Source organism: Gadus morhua, chromosome 16 (assembly GCF_902167405.1).
Source record: "Gadus morhua chromosome 16, gadMor3.0, whole genome shotgun sequence".
NCBI classification, from domain to species: Eukaryota; Metazoa; Chordata; class Actinopteri; order Gadiformes; family Gadidae; genus Gadus; species Gadus morhua.
In genome coordinates, this window is record NC_044063.1 from 13,932,601 (window position 1) to 13,954,132 (window position 21,532).

Sequence of the window (21,532 nt, forward strand, 5' to 3'; positions counted from 1 at the left end):
AGGCCCTGGCCTGTTCCTAGACTAGAAATGTGAACAACAGAGAGACACTAAAATACACCAACATTCTACACGTGAAAACGTGTTTGAGGTGTGAAAACGTCACCGGTGCAACGTCCGTGGATGAATCGGGGGAAACCTGACTCCGGTCTGAAGTCCAGTGTTTAAAAGCGGAAGACAAGGGGCCAGCCGCTCCCGGTGAGAAACCACACACACGCGGTGTAAGATGGAGCATTACGCCGCCACGACCGGATCTGTGTTCTTTTCGCGGACGGGCTGCTGTCATGATATCTCGCGGGGGCTTCGACGGATTCCTGTTGGTTTTAAAACAGAACTTGTGGTACTGTTCAAACTGGCCTGGCCAATGGTAAGTGTGCAGCTAATCCCAGCGGTCACATGACCAAATATCTCGCTATCTTAATGTAAATTATTTGTGTCGTACTCGGTGTATTATCTAAGTTGAATGCAGATAAAGACACTAAAAGCAACAACTTTTTCGTAAATTTAACGATGTGCTTTAGGCTACATCAGAAACATTTATTGACAAAAATAACAATTCGACCCCAATATTTAAGAGCGTTGGCTACGTCGGCCGACATCATTACTCCAACACTAACTGCCGCGTACCATTTGGCAAGTTACCATACAGCCATGCAACCATACAGAAATATAGGGATCTAGAGATACATTCCCTCTAAATGGCCTTACTATTAGGAACTATTTATAATGAAGTTACCTAAGTCACACTGACAGTGATTAAAAACTTTCAATCACACTTATGGCATGTTCAGATCGATGGGAATTATGGGGAACACATTCTACTTCTGCCTGGCAACTGGGCAGGGGCGGATCTAGAAAAATATTCATGGGGGGGCAGGAGTTTTTGAGGGGTGGCACCCTGTGGCAGAAATATATACAGTATGCCGATTTAATTAAAGCCATATCAATCAATATTTACTTGGAAAGCCCCCACATTTAGATATTTTGACTCGATAACATTATACTTAATTTGTTGTGGGATGAGTAAAGCCTTACATTTAAACATAAAAGGTTTCAGACAAAATTTAATAAATTATTACTGAATAATTACAAAATCAACCTGCCTTACAACAAACACCTGCACTATTACACCAGCAGGGGGCATGGGGCTAAAGATATATGCAAAGAGAGCTGCAATATGTACTTTAGTAAACAATAACTCTTTGGTATTTGTCCATGAGATATTCCTATCAGATGTCAATCATCAGTCCAACTTGAGTGCAAATATCACTTTATTCACCGATTCCAATAATTTACATACAATATAGATACAACCATTAATATAAATATTGTGTGGCATTTTCCCATGTTTGGTGACAAACAGTACTTGTTAAATATATCAGTACAATCAGTGGAACTGGAAAACAACAGAAAGAAAGTGCCACAGTTCAAAAGTAGGTTCTTCATGTAGTTTTAATATTTTTAATATTAATATCTTATGGCTGAAGGATGCCATAAGAATCTGAAAATGTTCATTATTATGACAGCATGAAAAATAAGGCTTTGTCATCATTTATTAGGCTCAGTGGTTAGCAGAACATGACGTTGGCATGCCTACAGGAGCTGAATGCGGCGATTACCATGTTGTTCAGCAAAACGCCTCACAAACTTGGGGGACAATATTTCCTGGCTGTGTCACGTTAAAATTGTACCGGGGGCAAAAATTGTACCGGGTACGTAATCAGTTGTCCGTTGCCAGGCAACGGACAACAGATTACGTAAGGGGTTGTCCGTTGCCAGGCAGGTTTCAATCGCGCTCATGTTGCCGAAGACTAAATAATATAATACAGATAACGGATCGCTAGATAACACTTGTTTTTACTTTATATTTGTATTGCATTTAATTGTTTAATCGAATTTAGCCAGTAAACTGAGTGTTTAATGTGTATCATAGTCTAGCTAGCTTGTGTTAATTTAATTTCCTTAATTTAATTTAGAGAATAGATTATAGGTAATAGATGGATAGATAATAGATAGATAGATGGGTAGATAGGTGAGCAGGCATTTACTAACTGGTAAATGTTTTTTATTATTATTATTCACGTTGTCCCCATAACATTTAGCTGTGTAGGGAAATAGATAAGTACAATGCAATACAATACAAATATGAAGTTTGGAAAGCTAATAAATGTAATTTGTAAAATAAGTGTTATCTGTCTTGTCGCGGTCAGTGAACGAGTTCGCGAATGTTCAAGAACCTTCCCATGTCATTTGATCGTCTGTTGCCAGGCAGGTTTGGAATGGATTACTATGGATGACGTAGGCCGGTACAATTTTCGCCCCCGGTACAATTTTAACGTGACAGCTGCATTCACTTGCAGTCGGACATTTGAAACTCGCTTTCGTAAATGTCTTGTAAAAGCAAAAAAATAATAATAATAATGAATTTGGCGCTGCCAACTGGGGTGGCAAGGCTTTTTTTAGGGTGGCAGTTGCCACCCCATGCCACCCCAGTAGATCCGCCCCTGCAACTGGGGCCAGATTTTGATAACAGAGTTGCCCAGTTGGTATTGTTAACTAGTGACGCGCATGAACATGGCGGAACATGAACGTTTTACTCAATATAAAATGATCAACCATCATATTGCTTTACTATTGATTGGCGTTGTAACCGTCTGTTGGCATCAACTTTGCTCAGTTTTAAACGTTGTGAACTGATAAACCTGCTCTAGATAAGGGCAAGTGTAGCCTTCCTTACAGTGGCAATACAATGTGCTTCTCATAAATAAAAGCAAAAGGATAGTAGGTGATAGGCTACAAGGAAATAAAGGCATGCAAACTTCAAACTGATCCTAAGTTCTGTTTAGTTCTGACTGTTCTTTATGGGATAAAAAATCCCTGCTGTGAAGAACTTCTAGATTCCGAACCCAGTGCACATGAAGGTCGCTGTCGGGAACACGCGTTAGCATAAGCGTCATCGCTGATGAGCCATCTCGTTATTACCAGGACCATGAACGCACCTCTAAAATCGTCTTACGATCCTTTTGTCAATAAATATCAATAAATATTAAACACCCTTGATTTAGATCAAATTTAATTAGTTGATTCAACGAAATCTAGGTGGTTTGTTAGCATTTTACTACAATTACGGTAGGCTGAATGTAATTGAACAGCCCAATTTGGAAAGATGTGCTTTGGTAAATATTTTTTTGATTGGGACTGGGTGTGATTCATGAAATGTGGCTCTACTCTTTCACGTTTCTTCTCAGTGTATATCTCAGATGCTCACCTTCCTCGTGAGTTTCGTCAGTACAGTCTTCTGTGGGCACCTGGGGAAGACCGAGCTTGCTGGAGTGGTCCTTGCCATCGGCGTAAGTAGGCTAATGCTTTAACTTATCAACTGCTAAACCACATATTAATTTGTGTAAAGCAGACAAGGAAGTCCCTCCCTCTGACGTTGGACGCTGCTGTGTTGTGTTCTGCAGGCGATCAACGTCACAGGTATATCGATTGGGGCTGGCTTGTCATCTGCATGTGATACCCTCATATCTCAGGTGAGTCCTGGTCCGTTGTGTGGTGGAAAGTAGTGGTCGGTTTCCTCAGTAAAATGGCACCACACAAACCATGTCCTAGTCACACCCTTTACACAACATTACGACACATTTCACCAAATAATATATGTTTTATCACACCAAACATCAGTTTTTTGATCAATTGGATGAATCCGTCGGCTAAAAATACTAACATCCAAACATTCACACGACGACGGCGTCAACCACACTAGGCGACAGCCAGCTCGTCAGGAGCGGTCAGGGTGAGGCGTCTCGCTCAGGCACACCTCAAAACACTAGGAGGAGCCGGGGATCAAATCGGCAACCTCTTGGTGACCAGCTAACCCCGCTCTACTTCCTGATCCCCTTGCCGCCCCTAAATTCTCTCCCGTTTTCATGCCAGACGTTTGGAAGCGGGAATGTGCTGCAGGTGGGCCTGGTGGTGCAGCGGGCCATCCTCATCCTGCTTCTGGCCTGTCTCCCCTGCTGGGCGTTGCTGGTCAACACGGAGCTGATCCTTCTGGCCGTCCGTCAGAGCCCCGAGGTGGCCCGGTACGTGTCTCCGTCCGCACCGACTGCACAGCGGAGTCCATGAGCGTCGGAAACGAAGGCCGGCTGTATAACGTGTGTTTTATCTTCAGGTTGTCTCAGACCTACGTGAAGATCTTCATGCCGGCCCTGCCTGTGGGTATATGAACAAGAGAGTGAATGTGCAATTCCTTGTGTACGAAAGTGAAAAATCTTATGTATGTATGTGTATATATAAATATGTGTATGTATGTATGTATGTATGTATGTATGTATGTATGTATGTATGTATGTATGTATGTATGTATGTATGTATGTATGTATGTATGTATGTATGTAGATGTGTTTTTATTTTTCCATGTTCTTTCTTTTACAGGCTTCCTTCATGTATTCATTGGAAGTAAGGTATCTGCAGAACCAGGTGTGTAAATAACACAAATGTGAATACACTTTCAAATAGACTGCAGAATATGAGGAAGCAGACAAACTTGTAAAATAAACCCCCTTAACATAGAGTTTTCACACACGGTGACTCACAGAGTCTCACAGAGAAACAAAAACAGAGTACTTAAATAACAGTCCAAAGGTGAGCCAAATGAGCCTTTAGTCCTTTTTCAATCAGATTTTCAAGCGAATTAACTCTTAAAGCGAATTAATTTGTAGCGACATAAGAAGCGCCTAAACGGTTTTCCATCGACAGAATGATTATAGCGAATTAAAATTGTGTCACAATGCCCCGTGTTGAAGCGCATTTTTCTGACCCGCTAGATGATTTTCCATCAACAATGCGCATGCGCGACATTCTATATCGCTTCAGCCGTTTTCCATTACTTTTATGTCGCTAGAACTTTCCCAAAACCACCTCTGCAGAGCGAATTAACTTAGTGCGACAAAATCGGCGTTAGAGCGATATAACCCTTTTTCCATCACATATGTCGCACTAACTTTTGATGCGCATCATTTTAAAGCGCATTATCTTTTTGATGGAAAAAGGACTTATTAGAACCCTGGATCACACCAAAACACTGGCGGAACAGAACCGCCTAGTGGCGAAACATGACAATGATACCGTTTCACATAAATGCCAATGTGGTCCTTCTCTAATTTAGGATCTTAAATCGTCCTTGTTATTTGATGATCGGTCCGATCTCCGTTTTATTCTCCCTTCAGGCCATCATATGGCCAACGGTGATCACCGGAGTTGTGGTTAATATCATCAATGCCCTCATCAACTACATCCTTCTCTACGTCCTGGATATGGGAGTGGCGTGAGTACCCTAATGCCCTGTTTACACCTACCCGATAGTGGGCCCCGATGGCTAAATCAGCAGCTATCGTTATAACATCGGCTAATAGCGTGGTTGCATCGGGAAACACCGTTACTCTTCCCGGGAACATCGTTAGACAACGGGAAGAAATGCTCAATGATCGGGCAACAACGGGCAACATCGGCAAAGAACGAACATGTTTGTTAATTTTGGGTCAATCGGGGTAGAATCGGTTACCAGGTGTTGCTATGGGCTAATCGGCTATAATCGGGAATAGAACGGGAGTGTAACGTAAGACATCGCAAATCGTTCGGGAATTTTCCTGGGCACATCGGCTATATTCGTTAATCTTCCGCGCTTTATCGTGTTTTATCGTCTTTATATCGGCAACCTCAACACACGAAAGACCCTCGAGAACCCTAGACAAATAACGATTGTGAGTGACCAGATTGTGAAGACCCTCAATCTGCCACTTGTGTATAAATAGGGGGTGATGGATGGATGTCCTACTTTTATAATTACAGGGTACTTCTCCCATTTAGAACCGGCGTTCTATTATTATAAAATCGCTATTGTAATATAAATAAATATATAAATAAATATCAGTCTAAACCAGTCTCCCCTTTGCCTTCTCCCGAAATGACGCCAAATGACGCATTCGAAATGACGTCAAATGACGCCAAACGCACTTCGGGTGTCTTCCCTGGCATACATCGTTATGTTATCGTTATAACATCGGGTATGTGTAAATGCTACCCCGATAAATTGACCCGATCATACATTTTTAGCCCGATGTCACCCGAATCACCCCGACTTCCACATCGGTGGTCCATCGGCCATTAGCGGCCATTAGCGGGATGGTGTAAAAGGGGCATAAGAGGCCTAACCTAATTGATTACTGTGATTATTTATAATTATTGATAACAATAACAGCAGATCACTCAATCACCCTTTACAGAGAGGTTCAGCTATAGCCAATGCAGTCTCCCAGTTTGCCATGGCTGGGATTCTGTTTCTCTACATATGGAGGAGAGGTCTTTACAAGGCCACCTGGTCAGGTGAGTGTGCTTACTGGCTCAGAACTTCTCTATCCTCTCTCATCAATGGTATAGGGGTGACGCCTCATCCCTATACCATACCATACTGATTATTTTTTATTTAGAAGTGGACAAAACCAAGATTCTGTGTTCAGTTACGCCACGAGAAACGATGTAAGAACAGACGAGAATAGAACAAGAACTTGTGTTCATGTATTTGTAACAGAGCATGTTCCTTCAGGTTATAATAATGCGTTATAAATCGCGCGGCATGTGGCTCAGGAGGTAGGGCGGGTTGGCTGGTAACCGGAAGGTTGCTAGTTCGATCCCTGGCTCCTCCTAGCTGAGGGTTGAGGTGTCCCTGAGCAAGAAACCTCAATGGCTGTCGCCTTGCGTGGCTGACACGACGCCAGTGTTTGAATGTGTGCATGAATGGCTGAATGTTAGGCGAGGTTCTTGACCGACTGATGCAGGGATGAAACAAGGTGATTCTGAGGCGCTCCCCTTCCCCAGGCTGGTCCAGGGAGTGTCTGACCGAGTGGGGCGCCTTCATGGGCCTGGCCATCCCCAGCATGATCATGTTGTGCGTGGAGTGGTGGACCTACGAGATGGGAAGCTTCCTGGCAGGTACGAGCCCCGGGTGCTAGAGGACAAGAGTGTCCAGGAACCCCCGGTAGAGACAGGCACAGTAGATGCCTGCGTGCGATTACTCATTATGGGATGGTCGTCTTATTAAAATTCATAAATCAACTGTTGCACCCTCACTGGACCTGCCACATTTCTGTATCGAAGCAAAATAAAAGTTAAATTGATATGTCTCTTGAAATTGCTGCAGTTTGGATGGTCTGTGTTGCAGAATTACAAAGTTTAGTTATTCGCCCTTAGCAAGCAAAACTCTTCATGACGATACTGTCACACCATTCCAGTGAACAATATGTGTTACTGTTATTTGTTGATTCCGACGTGTGATGTACGTTTTGTTTCACAGGTTTAATCAGCGAGGTGGAGCTGGGAGCTCAGGCGGTCGTGTTTGAACTGGCAAATCTGGTTATTATGGTAAACAACACCGTCTTACCTCTGGAACGTGCTACGCTAGAGCTGGGCGATGAATCGATTTTTAATCGTAATTCGAATTTATGGTCAATGCTTTGGTCAATGGTTACTAGCCTTCAAATAAAATCCAAACTTAAAAAATATATATAATTGTCATATATAAAGAAAATCGATTAAAATCAGTAATTGTTTGGTTTGAATAATTCAGAGATTTAATTTTTAGGCCAAATTTACCAGCCCTCACGCACAAGTACCCCTTGTGTGAACCGCACGTCCTTCGTGACGGCTCAACTGAGACGGAGCACACATGAGCAGAGTGCGTTCACAATGTGGGTCAGTGGAAGCTGACGCTGTTTACCGTGCCTCTCAGTTCCCCCTAGGGTTTGGCGTCGCGGGCAGTGTGAGGGTAGGGAACGCCCTGGGTGCCGGGGATACAGACCAGGCCAAGCTGTCCGCTAAGCTGACCATCCTCTGCTCAGGTCAGTTCCAGCGGCCATTGAGACTCAGCAATCGCTCCCACTAGCGATACACTCCTGCTTGTGTCTGTTTGTGTTGTCAACAAGTACGATTGAGACAGTGCCTGTGTTATGAATGAATCCACTGTATTTATCACACGGTTATGTGTTATTAACTCCACCTGAATTTGCAGTACTCATTTCGTCGTGCCTGTCGGTCGTCATAGCGATCCTGAAGGACCGCATATCATATATGTTTACGTATGACGAGTAAGTAACTGATCCCGTGCATATTTCCTGAGCATTTCAAAGTTACACTTTTACACTACTATTTTAACCTCTACAATGTAACTGTTTTGGAGCTGGTTACTGATTAAAATGACAGACTTCATCACAACCAAAAGCCCCTTGTGCATCATCTTTTATGTTAATATTATAAATGCATCTTTAATTCTAATAAGGAATTATTTTCTAGGTCTCGTGACATATACAGTAGCCAGAACAAACTATGGTTGAAGGAACTGGGAAGCTGCAAATGTGAATTTACATTTAGGGCGTTTTTGCAGACGCTTCATTCCAAAGATAGTAGATAGCTCTTCTGACAAAGTACATTTGTCAGAAGAAAGAGAAACAATAAACCGCTGTCGGTACAGTAAGGACGTTCATAGATACAAGTGCCAAGCACTAACAATCACCAGGTTATCCCATTCCCTGTATAAGACAAAGATAGCTAGGATAAGATGCTACACAATGCTATGTACTATTTTTAAGTTCCAGGACGTACAACACACACAAATGTTTCACATCAGACCTGACTCTATGTGTCTCCCCTCACAGGGAGATCCGACTGAGGGCTGCCGAAGTGGTGGCCCTGTACGCACCGTTCCTCATCCTGGATGCGCTGGCGGTAAGCTGGTGTGGCCCTGCATGCAGAGTGTTGAATTAAGGGGGAATTATACGTCGGCACCCCGGGCAGGTTGTTCGGCATCGGAGACTCCTGAGAGTGTTCTGCCGAAATGTACCCAGAAGTCCCTGATTCACTGACTACCTAGACCAGTGGTTCTCAAACTATTTCTACTCGTGTGCCCCCTCGAAAATATTATTTTTCACTGTGCCCCCTTCACCACCACAAAACAGAAGCTTTCATAATTTTAACTTTCTCAGGGGAGAGAAAAGTTATATATTTATATATATTTGTATTTTCTATCGTTAGGTTAACCCATTCCCCATATAAAACAAAGATAGCTAGGATAAGATGCTACGCATTGCTAAGTTCTATTTTAAATTGCCAGGACTTACAACATACAATAAGTGCATACATTAAGTGCCAGGACATGCAACATACAATAGGTATGTACATTAAGTCGCAGGACGTACAACATACAATAGGGGCGTACATTAAGTCACAGGACGTACAACATATAGTAGGTGTGTACATCAAGTTCCAGGACGTACAACATACAATAGGGGTGTACATTAAGGGCCAGGTACAGCATAGGTGAGATGTTAAGCTTAGCTAGGAGGAGGTAAGAAGCCACGGTGTTTGTGTTGTTTTGGACCAGCTGATCTAGGAGAAGGTATTAAGGAGGTGTTTGTGTTGTTTTGGACCAGCTGATCTAGGAGAAGGTATTAAGGAGGTGTTTGTGTTGTTTTGGACCAGCTGATCTAGGAGAAGGTATTAAGGAGGTGTTTGTGTTTGTTTGGACCAGCTGAACTAGGAGAAGGTATTAAGGAGGGGTTTGTGTTGTTTTGGACCAGCTGAACTAGGAGAAGGTATTAAGGAGGTGTTTGTGTTGGTTTTGTCCAGCTGAACTAGGAGAAGGTATTAAGGAGGTGTTTGTGTTGGTTTGGTCCAGCTGTCCGCAGGCAGCATCGTCAGAGGAGCAGGGCGGCAGCGGGTCGGCGCGCTCTGTGGCATCCTGGGGTACTACGGCGTGGGCTTCCCCATCGGCGTCTCTCTGATGTTCCCCGCCAAACTCGGCATCAAGGGTGAGGAGGGGGCCTCTGGGATTGATGTTTGAAATGCGCGTGTCTGGTGTTAACTGCTCCCCCCCCCCCCCCCCCCGAGCGCCGTTTGAATGATCAACCGTCCGGGCGGCCGGGCTCCGCTCGCCCCCCTCTCTCTCCCTCCCCACCTGACCTTGGCGTGTGAATGTAACGTGGGTTCCCCAGGTCTGTGGCTTGGCCTGCTGGTTTGTGTGGCTCTGCAGTCCACCTTCCTCCTCGGTTACTTGTTCAGGATGGACTGGCAGAAGGTCACCGTGGAGGTGAGGATCAAACCTTAATTCCCCATTGTGCATATTCTACAAAATGTCCATTCATTCTAAATATCCCCGGTTCTCCTCGGCTTTCTGCTTCCAGGCTCAGGTCAGAGCTGGGGTTTTAGGGAACGTTCCGGAAACAAGTGAGTACACTTTTTTTATCCTTCTCTGGCTTGTAGGCTCTACGTACAAGTCCTCAAAAGGACGAGGGCTCCTTCATTATCCTACTCCTTCATAGGCAAGGCAAGGCAACTTTATTTATATAGCACTTTTCATACACAAGGCAGACTCAGGGCCCTATCTTGCATCCGGCGCAAGTGACTTAGTCACTGGCGCATGTGTCGTTGCTAGTTTACAACTGGCGCAGAGCGCTCTTTTGCCACCTGCGCCACTCGCCGGTAAATTAGGGAATGATCTTGCGCCCCAAGGGGCGGTTCGGCGGAAGGAGGAGGCGTGTTCTGGCGCAAACGGTATTTTGCCCTCTCTGAATACCATTGCGCTACTGACCAGGAAATACCTGGTTTAAAGTCAGTGGCGCGTTGTTCAGATGCTATTTTAAGGGCGCAAGCATACATGCGCATGCGATGCATACGGATTGCTTGTGCACCTCGCGAATACACTTTGCTTCTCTCATCTACCTAGCCGCACATTCTTGGTAAATTATTTGGGAAAGAACAGCTGATGCAGCGGTAATAAGTTGTAGGCTACTTTTTAATCAATGCATCTGCAAACACCGTACAGCAAACACATTTTCTTGAGACATCGTGTAGGCCTACATGCCCATAACTTTTGGATTGATGAGTAGGCCTATTTGATCGTGAAAAACATTGCTTTACCGCGAGTGAGTGTTAAAAAGAATTAATGAATGCGGGCGCGCGTGTGTGCTCTGTTTAAACACACGCAAACTAAACACTCTCATCATCATCTCATCTTCGTCGGCTTATCGGGGGTCGGGTCGCGGGGGGAGCAGCTCAAGCAGGGGGCCCCAGACTTCCCTTTCCCGGGCCACATTGACCAGCTCTGACGGGGGGATCCCGAGGCGTTCCCAAGCCATTGTTGAGATATAATCTCTCCACCTAGTCCTGGGTCTTCCCCGAGGTCTCCTCCCAACTGGACGTGCCTGAAACACCTCCCAAGGAAGGCGCCCAGTGGGCATCGTTACCAGATGCCCGAACCACCTCAGCTGACTCCTTTCTAAGTAAAGGAGCAGCGGCTCTAATCCGAGTTCCTCACGGATGGCTGAGCTTCTCACCCTATCCCTAAGGGAGACGCCAGCCACCCTTCTGAGAAAACTCATCTCGGCCGCTTGTACCCGCGATCTCGTCCTTTCGGTCACCACCCAACCCTCATGACCATAGGTGAGGATAGGAACGAAGATAGACCGGTAGATCGAGAGCTTTGCCTTGCGGCTCCGCTCTTTTTTTCGTAACAACGGTGCGGTAAAGCGAACGCAATACCGCCCCCGCTGCTCCGATTCTCCGGCCAATCTCACGCTCCATAGTTCCCTCACTCGCGAACAAGACCCCGAGGTACTTGAATTCCTTCACTTGGGCAAACTAAACACGTAACGCATAATACAATCAATGGCAATGTCTATTACCGCGGGGACACATGCATACAATACTGATAAGAAACAATGTTTATAATGTATTGCGTATATCATTAAATAGAACCACAGTTACCGCATATCATATGTTATAGCCTATCATACGTTTTCTTTGCCGAAATTTATTTGAGGACTCAGTATTTCTGAAGTTGTGGAAGAAAACCCCTTATTCCATGTGTGAATTAGGCCACATTATTTGGCAATAAACTAAGCCATTTGCAAATTCATGTGCATCTGTCTCATCGGAGACTGCAGACGCGCTGTCAAAATATCAACTCGTCCGATTCAAATGCGCTCATGGCTCTTAAAGGGGATGGGAGCTGGCACTCTCATTGGTTTGTTGCACGTTACGCCCAAACCACACCTACGGGTAATTAGGCTGCTTCAGACCAACCCTTTTGACGCTTGCGCCGCGGCGCAAGCGTCATTTGTCCGCCTGTAAAATAGCGATAGCGCCGTAGAACCGCCCACAAAGCTACTTGCGCTTTGCGCTTTCCCACTTGCGTTTCAGACCGTTAAAATAGGGCCCTCAAAGTGCTTCACATATAAACAGTGTCATACAATTAAATAAAATAATAAGTAAGTAAAAGAAAAACACATGCAAAAATAGAAAGTTAAAAAGGCATTTTAGTGTTAAAATAGAAAATAAAGGCAAAGTTATTTAGCAGAAAGCTATAGCAAACATAAAAGTCTTCAGTCTTGTTTTAAAGGTGCTCAGAGTTGGGGCAAGTCTAGTAGTAACTAAATCCTGCTTTCCCATGTTTTGTGTTTACTCTGGGGATAATTAACAGATTGGTCTCGGAGCTGCTTAGTGGTCTAAAAGGCTGATGTAGTGGAAGCATATCAGTTAAATATTTTGGGCCTAAACCATGTAGGGATTTATAGGTAAGCAACATGATTTTAAAATCAAATCTCTGACTTACAGGAAGCCAATGTAACGATTTCAGAATTGGTGTAATATGATCAAATCTTTTGGTCTTTGTTAGAACTCTAGCAGCAGCATTCTGAACAAGCTGAAGCTTCCTCAGAGTTTGTTTTGGTAGACCTGTAAGGAGACCATTGCAGTAATCAAGCTTACTAGTGATAAAGGCATGTACAAGTTTTTGTAAGTCTTCGGTGGACATGAGCCCTCTAAGTCTTGCAACATTTTTAAGGTGATAATATGCCGATTTTGTAACTGATTTGATGTGACTGTCAAAATGTAAATCTGAATCCATGATAACCCCTAGATTTCTGGCTATGATTGAGGTTTTCAGGGACAGAGAGTTAAGGTGTTGGGTTACTTAAGCCTTTCTGTTTTAGAACCAAATACAATTATTTCTGTTTTTTCCTCATTTAGTTTAAGGAAATTTCGGCACATCCATTCCTTCACTTGCTCAATGCACTGGCACAGCAGATCTATGGGCCGATAGTCATTTGGTGATAGCGATACATAGATTTGCGTGTCATCAGCATAGCAATGATGGTCAATATTTTTATGTTGCATGATTTGCCCTAGTGGGAGCATGTAGTTGTTGAATAAAGAGGGTCCTAAGATCGAACCTTGTGGGACTCCACACGTCACGTTGGTTGATTCTGATACAAAGTCACCAATGGAAACAAAGTAGTTCCTATTTTGTAGGTAGGACCTGAACCAATTTAAGACAGTGCCTGAAAGCCCCACCCAGTTTTCTAACCTTTCCAGAAGTAATTTATGGTCTACAGTGTCGAATGCAGCACTGAGGTCAAGTAGCATTAGTATTGATGTTTTGCCAGAGTCTGTTAAGACGGATGTCGTTTACAACTTTAATAAGGGCGTTCTCAGTGCTGTGTAGGGGTCGAAATCCTGATTGGAAGGTGTCATAGCAACCAGTTGATGCCAGGAAGTGATTTAGTTGCTGGAGGACAACTTTCTCAATGATTTTACTTATGAAGGGTCGATTCGACATTGGTCTGTAGTTGCTAATAATAGAGGCATCTAGGCTCCGCTTTTTTAAAAGGGGTTTAAAAACTGCAGTTTTCAAAGCTTTTGGGAAATTGCCTGACTGGAGAGAGTTGTTAACTATCTGCAATATGTCTACTGCTAGGCAGTCGAAAACATTGTTAAAGAGGTTGGTAGGTATAGTATCAAGGCAACAGGTGGATGACTTTAGTTGTGTCACAGTTTCCACAAGATTTTGAGAGTCTATAACATTAAAGTATGCCATCCTTGCCACGTAATTTTTGCCTGAACAGGGTGGTAGTCCAACATTTTTGTTTGAAGTGGAGATATTGATGGCGCGTCTGATACCTTCAATTTTATCAATAAAAAGCTGCAAACTCATTGCATTTCTGTGTGGAATGGAGATCAGGTGGAATTTCTGTTGGGGGGTTGGTCAGTCTGTCAACAGTTGCAAATAGGGTTTTTGCATTATTAGTAGAGCTGTCAAGCGATTAAAATATTTAATCGTGATTAATCGCATTAATGTAATAGTTAACTCTAATTAATCGCGATTAATCACAAATTATTTTTCTATGCTAAATATCCCTTGATTTTTTTGTCCCATAATTCTTCTAATTTTAATTCTCTTATCAACATGGTGAAGTGCATCGGCTTGCCTTGTGCAAATGATTTTTTATTGATAACAACATTGGCATATACACTGATCAAAACAGGACGATAAAAAAAAAGAGCCTATAGTGCAATTAAACGACTGCTTTGAACAAATGTCATTTGAACATAGCAGTCAGGCTACTGCTTCTTTGTTTGAGCCAAAGAAAAAAAAAAAAAAATATATATATTTTTTTATAAAATAATTGCGTTAATCGCGTGATAACAAAATTAACGCAGTTAAATTTGGTTTGCGTTAACGCCGTTAATAACGCGTTTAACTGACAGCTCTAATTATTAGTGTTGGTTTTAATGATATTGGAGAAAAATGTTTCTCTAGCATTTTTTAAGTCTAAATTGTAGGCACGGAGGCTCTCTTTATAGATATCATGGTGAATATTAAGTTTTGTTTTACGCCAGATGCGTTCAACCTTCCTGCATTCCTTTTTCTGTGCTGTTACAGAAGCAGCTTTTCTCCAGGGTGCCTTTTGCTTTCCAGAAATCGTTTTAACCTTATAAGGTGCAATGACATCTATGACTTTCAAAATTTTCAAATTAAAGTTTTCTTCAAGATCATCAGGAGAACATGGGTTTAGAGGTGGTAGCAAGGAGATGGCCTTTTAAAAAAGTACATTAGAATCTTCATTGATATACCGTTTTTTGACAGTGTTTGATTTTGTCTGTATATCGGGAATAAAAGATATGTTAAAGAAAACACAAAAGTGGTCAGACAAGGAAGGATCAGTCACAGAGAGATCAGAAACATTGAGGCCATTTGTGATAAACAGGTCTAGAGTGTGCCCCTTACAATGAGTAGCCTCTTTCACATGTTGAGACTGTTCAAATGTGTCCAAAATGGCAAAAGGTTTTTTTGCACACTTGTCATTCAAATCATCAGTATGAAAATTGAAGTCACCAGTTATAACTAGACAGTCAAATTCTGTGGAGATGCTAGACCATAATTCTGTGAAGTCAACGAAAAAATTTGCAGGATATGTGGGTGGCCTGTAAATAATTAATAGGAGAACTCTGGGGGAGCATTTCAATACAGCACTAAGGTATTCGAACGATGGAAAATCACCAAATAACATCTGTTTCCCCTGAAATACATTTTTTTAATATAGCAGCAACCCCTCCACCTCTTTTTGCAGATCTACATGCATCAAAAAAGTTATAGTTGGGAGGAGCTGTCTCTATCAGAACGGTTGCACTGTTAATTTGTTCCAGCCATGTTTCAGTTAAAAACATAAAATCCAGTCTAGAAGTGGTAATAAAATCATTAACTAAAAATGATTTGTTATTAAGAGACCTCACATTAAGTAGAGCCATCCTGATGGTGTTGTTGATAGGCTTTAAGGTTGTTTTTGGTTTGGAGGCAATAGATATGAGATTTGTGAGGTTAGCAGTGTGTCTAAGTTTCCCTTTGTTTACTCTCTTAGTGTTTACAGCATGAATGCGAAAGTTGCCCTGCTTTGACGTAGGCAACCTTGGGTTCAGCAGATTATGTGTAACTTCCTTTATACTGTGTCTACGGCTTTATACTGTGTCTACGGCTGAACCCTTTTTTGTCTCAGTAATACTCATGACTACTATCAGTATAGTGGGGGGGCTGGGGCGCCATCCTCTTGGGTGTTATCAGCCTTTCGCCATGACATGGCGATGCTATCAATGACCCAGATATAAGTTTGCTGCCCACATATTCCAGTCTCTTATATTTGGCTGGAAAATCGCAAAGGGAGACATTCGGACTGGAGAGATAGCTATGGGAGAGATGAGGCTGGAGGTCACCACAAAGGGAGGGGACATTGGGGCTGGAGAGATAGCTATGGGAGAGATGAGGCTGGAGGTCACCACAAAGGGAGGGGACATTTGGGCTGGAGAGATAGCTATGGGAGAGATGAGGCTGGAGGTCATCGTAGTAATGCAGAGGAGGGTGGTCGTTCCTCGCCAAGCCGGCCACCCCCCTCAGCAGTGTTGAGGGCGTCGGGCGCATGGGTGCCAGGCGCGTTCGTGGACTCTTGAAGTGGCAGGAACCGGTTCTTCAGTGGCAGGGTTAATTTCAGTGCCTTGCTAATCCGGCTGATACATGTCTTCTTCTCAACCTGTGCTCTGATTGTGGCCTGTGCGTCAGACCATGGCAAGGTCTGTGGGCTATCTGTGTGTCAGATAGTGGCAGAGTAGGAGGGGGGTGGCCGTTCCTCGCCAAGCCAGCGTCAGCGATGGGGGAAGGCACAGTATCGATGGCGTCGGGTGGGCTGTTGTCTATCTTCAAGGTCTTTGGGCTGCCTGCTATCTGTGTGTCAGATAGTGGCAGAGTAGATGTGTGGTGGAGGCTGTAGTCTTGCTTCTTCTCAACCTGTGCTCTGATTGTGGCCTGGGCGTCAGACCATGGAGATTTGTGGGAAAGCGAGAAGAGAAGATTGTCCCTCAACAGTTTTGAGCCTAACCTGTTTGGGTGTAGGCCATCTGCTCTGAAAAGATATTTGCGCCCCCAGAATACGTTGAAATTGTCAATAAAGCCCCTTCCTCTTTCATTGCAGACTCTGGAAAGCCATGTATTCAGTGCAAGTAGACAACTGAATCTGTTTATTCCCGTCAACTGCTGGTATGGGTCCACTGATGAATGACTTGGTGTGTATTTTGTCCAGTGTATCCAATAGATCAGTGTAATCCCTCTTCAGAAGTTCAAGAAGAGATTTTGGGTTTTTCCAATAAGATTTTGGCTAGTTTATGGTTGATATCACTAACCATTCCATATGGGAAGATGCATGTTTTGATCTTCTTACCGGTTATATCCTTGATGATTGAGTGTCTGGTTCATCTGCTTTCTCTGAAATGGGCCCTTGTTGGACGATGGCAGACACATGCACAGCCCGACTCCGTGGCGTCCATCTCTGTCCGTACCGTCTGTCCGGACACATTTCAGGGGTCAGGGGTGCACTGGTGGCCGAGGCATGCGCAGCTCGCCTCCATGGCGACTGGTTGTTCCGTCTCTGTCCGCACTGTCCGTCCGGACGCATCTCTGGGCTCAGGGGTGCATGGGTGGCAGGCGCGTTCGTGGACTCTTGAAGTGGCAGGAACCGGTTCTTCAGTGGCAGGGTTAATTTCAGTGGCGTTGAGTGAACTTGTTGATTCACTTTGGTATGTTGTTTTGGCTTAGCGCTGACTCTGTGCCAGTGAGACGCAGCTGGAACTGTCTCTCCCTTGTCCAGCTTCGGGAAGGATACAATGTAGCTTTGATCATCATGCTGTATCTGAGTGAGCTCAGCAAACTCACCCATCGGCACTGTATCCTGGAGGAGTCCTTTGCATTTTTCTAATGCCTCTAGTCTCGTTTCAAATAAAGCAACTGTCTGTTGCAGTTTGGTGCAATCTGTGCATTTCCTAGTCTCCGTGCCTGAGATATCCGAGTACAGAGGCATTTTGGCGATAGGAAAATCCAAGGCTTTTTCTGCGGTCTGATCCTGGAGTCATAAAAAGTGCCAAAATGTATTGTTGAATCGAGCGATGGAGGACGACGAAACAAAAAATATATCGTTAGGTATTATGATCATGAAATAAAATAAGATAAAGTAGATCTGAACGATGAATTAAGTAGTTTTTTCGAATGCCTAGCGGAGCTTCGGGAAACATGACCTCTCTCTAAACATGACCTCTCTCTAGACATATTTCAAACCGCTTTTTTTTTTAAAGATATTAATTTGACTTCAGCATTTTTGACGCTAAATACAAGACGAACCATAAAATATGAATTAGTCTTAGACGACTATGTTATGAGGCTAATGATATGCACGTTTAAAATGTCTCATTCTCCGGATATTCACCACGTCACAAATATCTGTGACGCCCCAGTTCGTTGGCGGGTCACAGATGTTTGTGACGGGGTGAATACCAAAAGGAACCACTGTCGTCGCAGAGTCACACACATCGGGGTCATCAAACCCAGGACCTTCCACCTGGGAGTGCTCATCCTAACCACTGAACCCTCCTCCTCCCTTTATAAACTCCAGTCCCTTCAGCCCCAGGGGGTGAGGAAGGCCCTCCAGGGCGTGAGGAAGACTCTCAACTGTTCCGGGGGAGGGCCACAGAGGAGGAGGAGGACCCGGCCGCCCCGCCCCTCCGCCCGGCGCCGCCCCGCCCCTCCCTCCCCCGCCTGCTGCTGCGCCGCGGCCCGGCGCTGGGCGCCATGCTCGCCATCCTCCTCACGGGGATCCTCACTGACTGGCTGATCCCTCGCACGGTCACATGACCCTCCCCCGCCCTCCTGACCCCTCAACCACCTGCTGACCCCTGGCGTGGTCACATGACCCGCCTCACCCAAGCCGGAGAGTCTGGGTTCTAGAGCAGTATGGAGGAGGAGGTGTTCCACCAGGTGGCGCTGCTGTCCCTCCAGTCTAAAGGAGAGACCCGCTGGTCAAGGGAGAGACGTCACTCGGACGCCATTTATTATAGTTTTTTCATGTGTGGTGTTGTTTTCTTACGTTTTATACACATTAATGACATGCAAACAAATGCAGATCAGCTTTAAAACATGACGCTGATGACTGGGGGATCCCGATCGGGTTAATTTGGAATACGAGTGGAGATAAAGATAGAGCCAGGGTCTGTTGGGTCGGGGGGGTCCGCTATCCGCGGGAGACCCACGTGGTGGGCACGCCCGGGGCCGGCGTGGTGTCCATGACGTTAGCCCCCCCCAGGGTCCTGTTGCTCTCTGAGGGGGGGGCCGGGGACTCAGGGAGGGGCACATGATAGTGGACCATCAGCCCCACCACCAGGAGCAGAACCATGAGTACCGTGGTGAAGCCCCGCCTAAGGACCAGCTGGGTGGGGGAGAGCTGCTTCCTGGGCCCCTGGGCGGCCCCCGACCGCTGGACTGGAGGGCCCCCGTCCGGCCGTTTCTGGTCCTCCGAGAGGAGACCGTTCACCGGCTGTAGTGGGAACACAGACCCAGCGTCACGCTGATATATGTAGCATGCATGTGTGTATGGTATGTGTGTGATGTGTGTCTATAAATATATATGTGTGTGTGTGTGTGTTAGTATTTGGTCTTTGTTTCCTCTGTTTATTTGGTGCTGAGTGGAAGCCTACTACAGGAACTGAAACCCACAAAAGAAGCAGCCGTTTTCTGTTTAGTCGTTTCGCAGTCACTCTAAAACCAAATTGTCTGGCTTTGACTGAACCTTTGTTGTGAGTGCTTGAATAAGCCCACGGCACTCACGCTGCCGTTGCTGCTGGCACTCTGGTTGGAGGTTTCTGGGTTCAGAGGATCCACCTGCATGTTCTTCTTACCTCGCTTCACCGCCTTGGAACACAGGATTACAAAGAAATACTCTTTACCAAATCTGTAGTCCTGACCGATTACTAACCAAAGAAGCCATTTGTTAATTAAGCTAGACTTAAGCTACACTTTGATCAAAACGACTCAGGTGAGACTGACATCAATCAATCAATCAATCAACTTCTGAGTGGCGTGTTGGTCACCCATCCAAAGGACAATGAGCAGCTTTCAGTTATGTGTACCATAATAGCTCAGTGAAGTCTATGTATTTTCCTCGGTTTTCCAAAGACTTAATGTACCTCCTACCGTTTGTAACTACATTTCCCATGCACCATAGCATTGATGAGGGAATGAAGGTGGTGCTTGAGAGTAATGCTATTATAATAAAAGATAGTTGTTTACATTCATCCGTCTCATCATTGGATTGATATCGATTTTCTCCTACAGTAACTATAAAACCTTTAAGTGCTGCACGAATACATTTTATAATGACTGGAAGATCTTCAGTCAGTAAATAAGAAAGCTCTTTCTATGAACTGCAGGAATGTTCTATAAGCAGCAAAAATGCCGTGGAGAATCAAGGCCGAGCTGTGTCTGTGCATGTTTGTGCCTCCGAGCTCCATACCTCTACTGTCATTTTCTCCCAATTAAAATTCAAGATGACAACCACATAGAAGATGGACTGTAGGCAGACCGCCGTGAGGAGACCGACCCAGAAACCTGTGAATGGGAGAGCAGGAAACAGAAAACTGAAGCTTTGCCTTTCTCTCGCGTTAGGATTCCAGTTTTAACATGAAAACCTCCAAGGTTCACGTTAAAAGTTCAAATTTTTTCTTCCGTTTCTCATGTGAAAACTTCGAAAGCTGAAACTTCCATATGTTAAAGGTGTGTTATTATGCCACCAGGGATGATTGATTGGGATTAGCCGTTACAAGCCGTTTGAAAATCTGCCTTTTCCAGTTGACAAATGGGCATATCCACCTGGATGTGTGCTGGAGAGGCGTCACTAAAATACAGGAAAAGGCAGATATTCAAACGGCTTGTAACGGCTAATCACACTCACGCCTGGGGTTTAAACGTTTAACGTCTGCTAACATTGGTTTAAAATGTAAATGTCTTTCAAATGTTCTACGTTGAAGTTGTACTTCAACGTAGAAGGTTGGTTACCTAAGCCTCCCAGCTCAGCCACAAACATCAGGGTGGCGGCCAGAGGAAGGCCGATACCGTAGTAACCAACGAGGTTGGCCACCGCGGCTATCTTCTGCCGGCCAGTACCCAGCAGGATACCGGTGCTCACACACTGCAGGGCGGGGGGGGGAGAACACCTGGTCATTGTGTGGTGCTGTTGTGTTGTTGTTGTTGACATAGAACAACCGATCCATGAACGTGGACATAAAGCATGTGGCTGATCACTGTGGAGGGCGCTTGGCGGCTCTGCACTCACCACCAGACTGTCGAACAGAGGCACCACGCAGTACACGCTCATCAGGCGGGACACCAGCGCTAACACCTTCCTGCAAGACAAGCGCCGCTCGTGAAGGTGCACGACAGACCAGCAGCATAGCAGCATTATCTGTTTAGCATATTAGCATCTTAGCAGCTTTATCTTCACAACAGATTAGCATCATAGCAGCCTTATCTGTTCAGTAGATGAGCATCTTAACAGCTTTATATGCCAAACAGATTAGCATTTTATCAGCCTTATCTGTTCAGCATATTAGCATCTGAGCAGCCTTATCAGCACAACAGATTGGCATCATAGCAGTCTTATCTGCTATCTGATTAGCATCCTAGCCTCATCCGGGGGACCGCCTTCAATTCCGACATTGACGTCTAATTGTCGGATTGGCGGGACTACTTTTTTTCAAACGTCCCGCAATTCCGACATGAGGTCATTAATATAAATGTCATTACTATTACATTATCTATTATAATTATCGTACTTTAATT

The 21,532-nt window shown here is 44.6% G+C and overlaps 2 protein-coding genes across 5 annotated transcripts in view; one reads left to right on the plus strand and one right to left on the minus strand.

The window, feature by feature from the left end:
• slc47a3 (solute carrier family 47 member 3) lies at nt 1-19,989 on the plus strand. Its single transcript, XM_030381470.1, has 17 exons — nt 1-364; nt 3,246-3,347; nt 3,462-3,530; nt 3,931-4,079; nt 4,169-4,211; nt 4,432-4,476; nt 5,226-5,323; nt 6,284-6,381; nt 6,874-6,987; nt 7,349-7,416; nt 7,784-7,892; nt 8,063-8,138; nt 8,706-8,775; nt 9,725-9,857; nt 10,041-10,135; nt 10,230-10,272; nt 18,315-19,989. The coding sequence occupies exons 1-17, from the start codon at nt 224-226 to the stop codon at nt 18,551-18,553; spliced, it is 1,692 nt and encodes a 563-aa protein (XP_030237330.1). The 5' UTR covers nt 1-223; the 3' UTR covers nt 18,554-19,989.
• slc47a4 (solute carrier family 47 member 4) overlaps nt 18,719-21,532 on the minus strand; it is a 13,364-nt gene continuing 10,550 nt past the window's right edge. For all 4 annotated transcript variants that reach the window (XM_030381467.1, XM_030381466.1, XM_030381469.1 and 1 more), the window contains 5 exons: nt 21,027-21,096; nt 20,750-20,882; nt 20,208-20,302; nt 19,523-19,606; nt 18,719-19,232 (listed from right to left, as the gene is read on the minus strand). In XM_030381467.1, the coding sequence (XP_030237327.1) occupies nt 18,930-19,232; nt 19,523-19,606; nt 20,208-20,302; nt 20,750-20,882; nt 21,027-21,096 (685 nt within the window). In that variant the 3' untranslated portion in view covers nt 18,719-18,929. The remainder of the gene's footprint in view (nt 19,233-19,522; nt 19,607-20,207; nt 20,303-20,749; nt 20,883-21,026; nt 21,097-21,532) is intronic.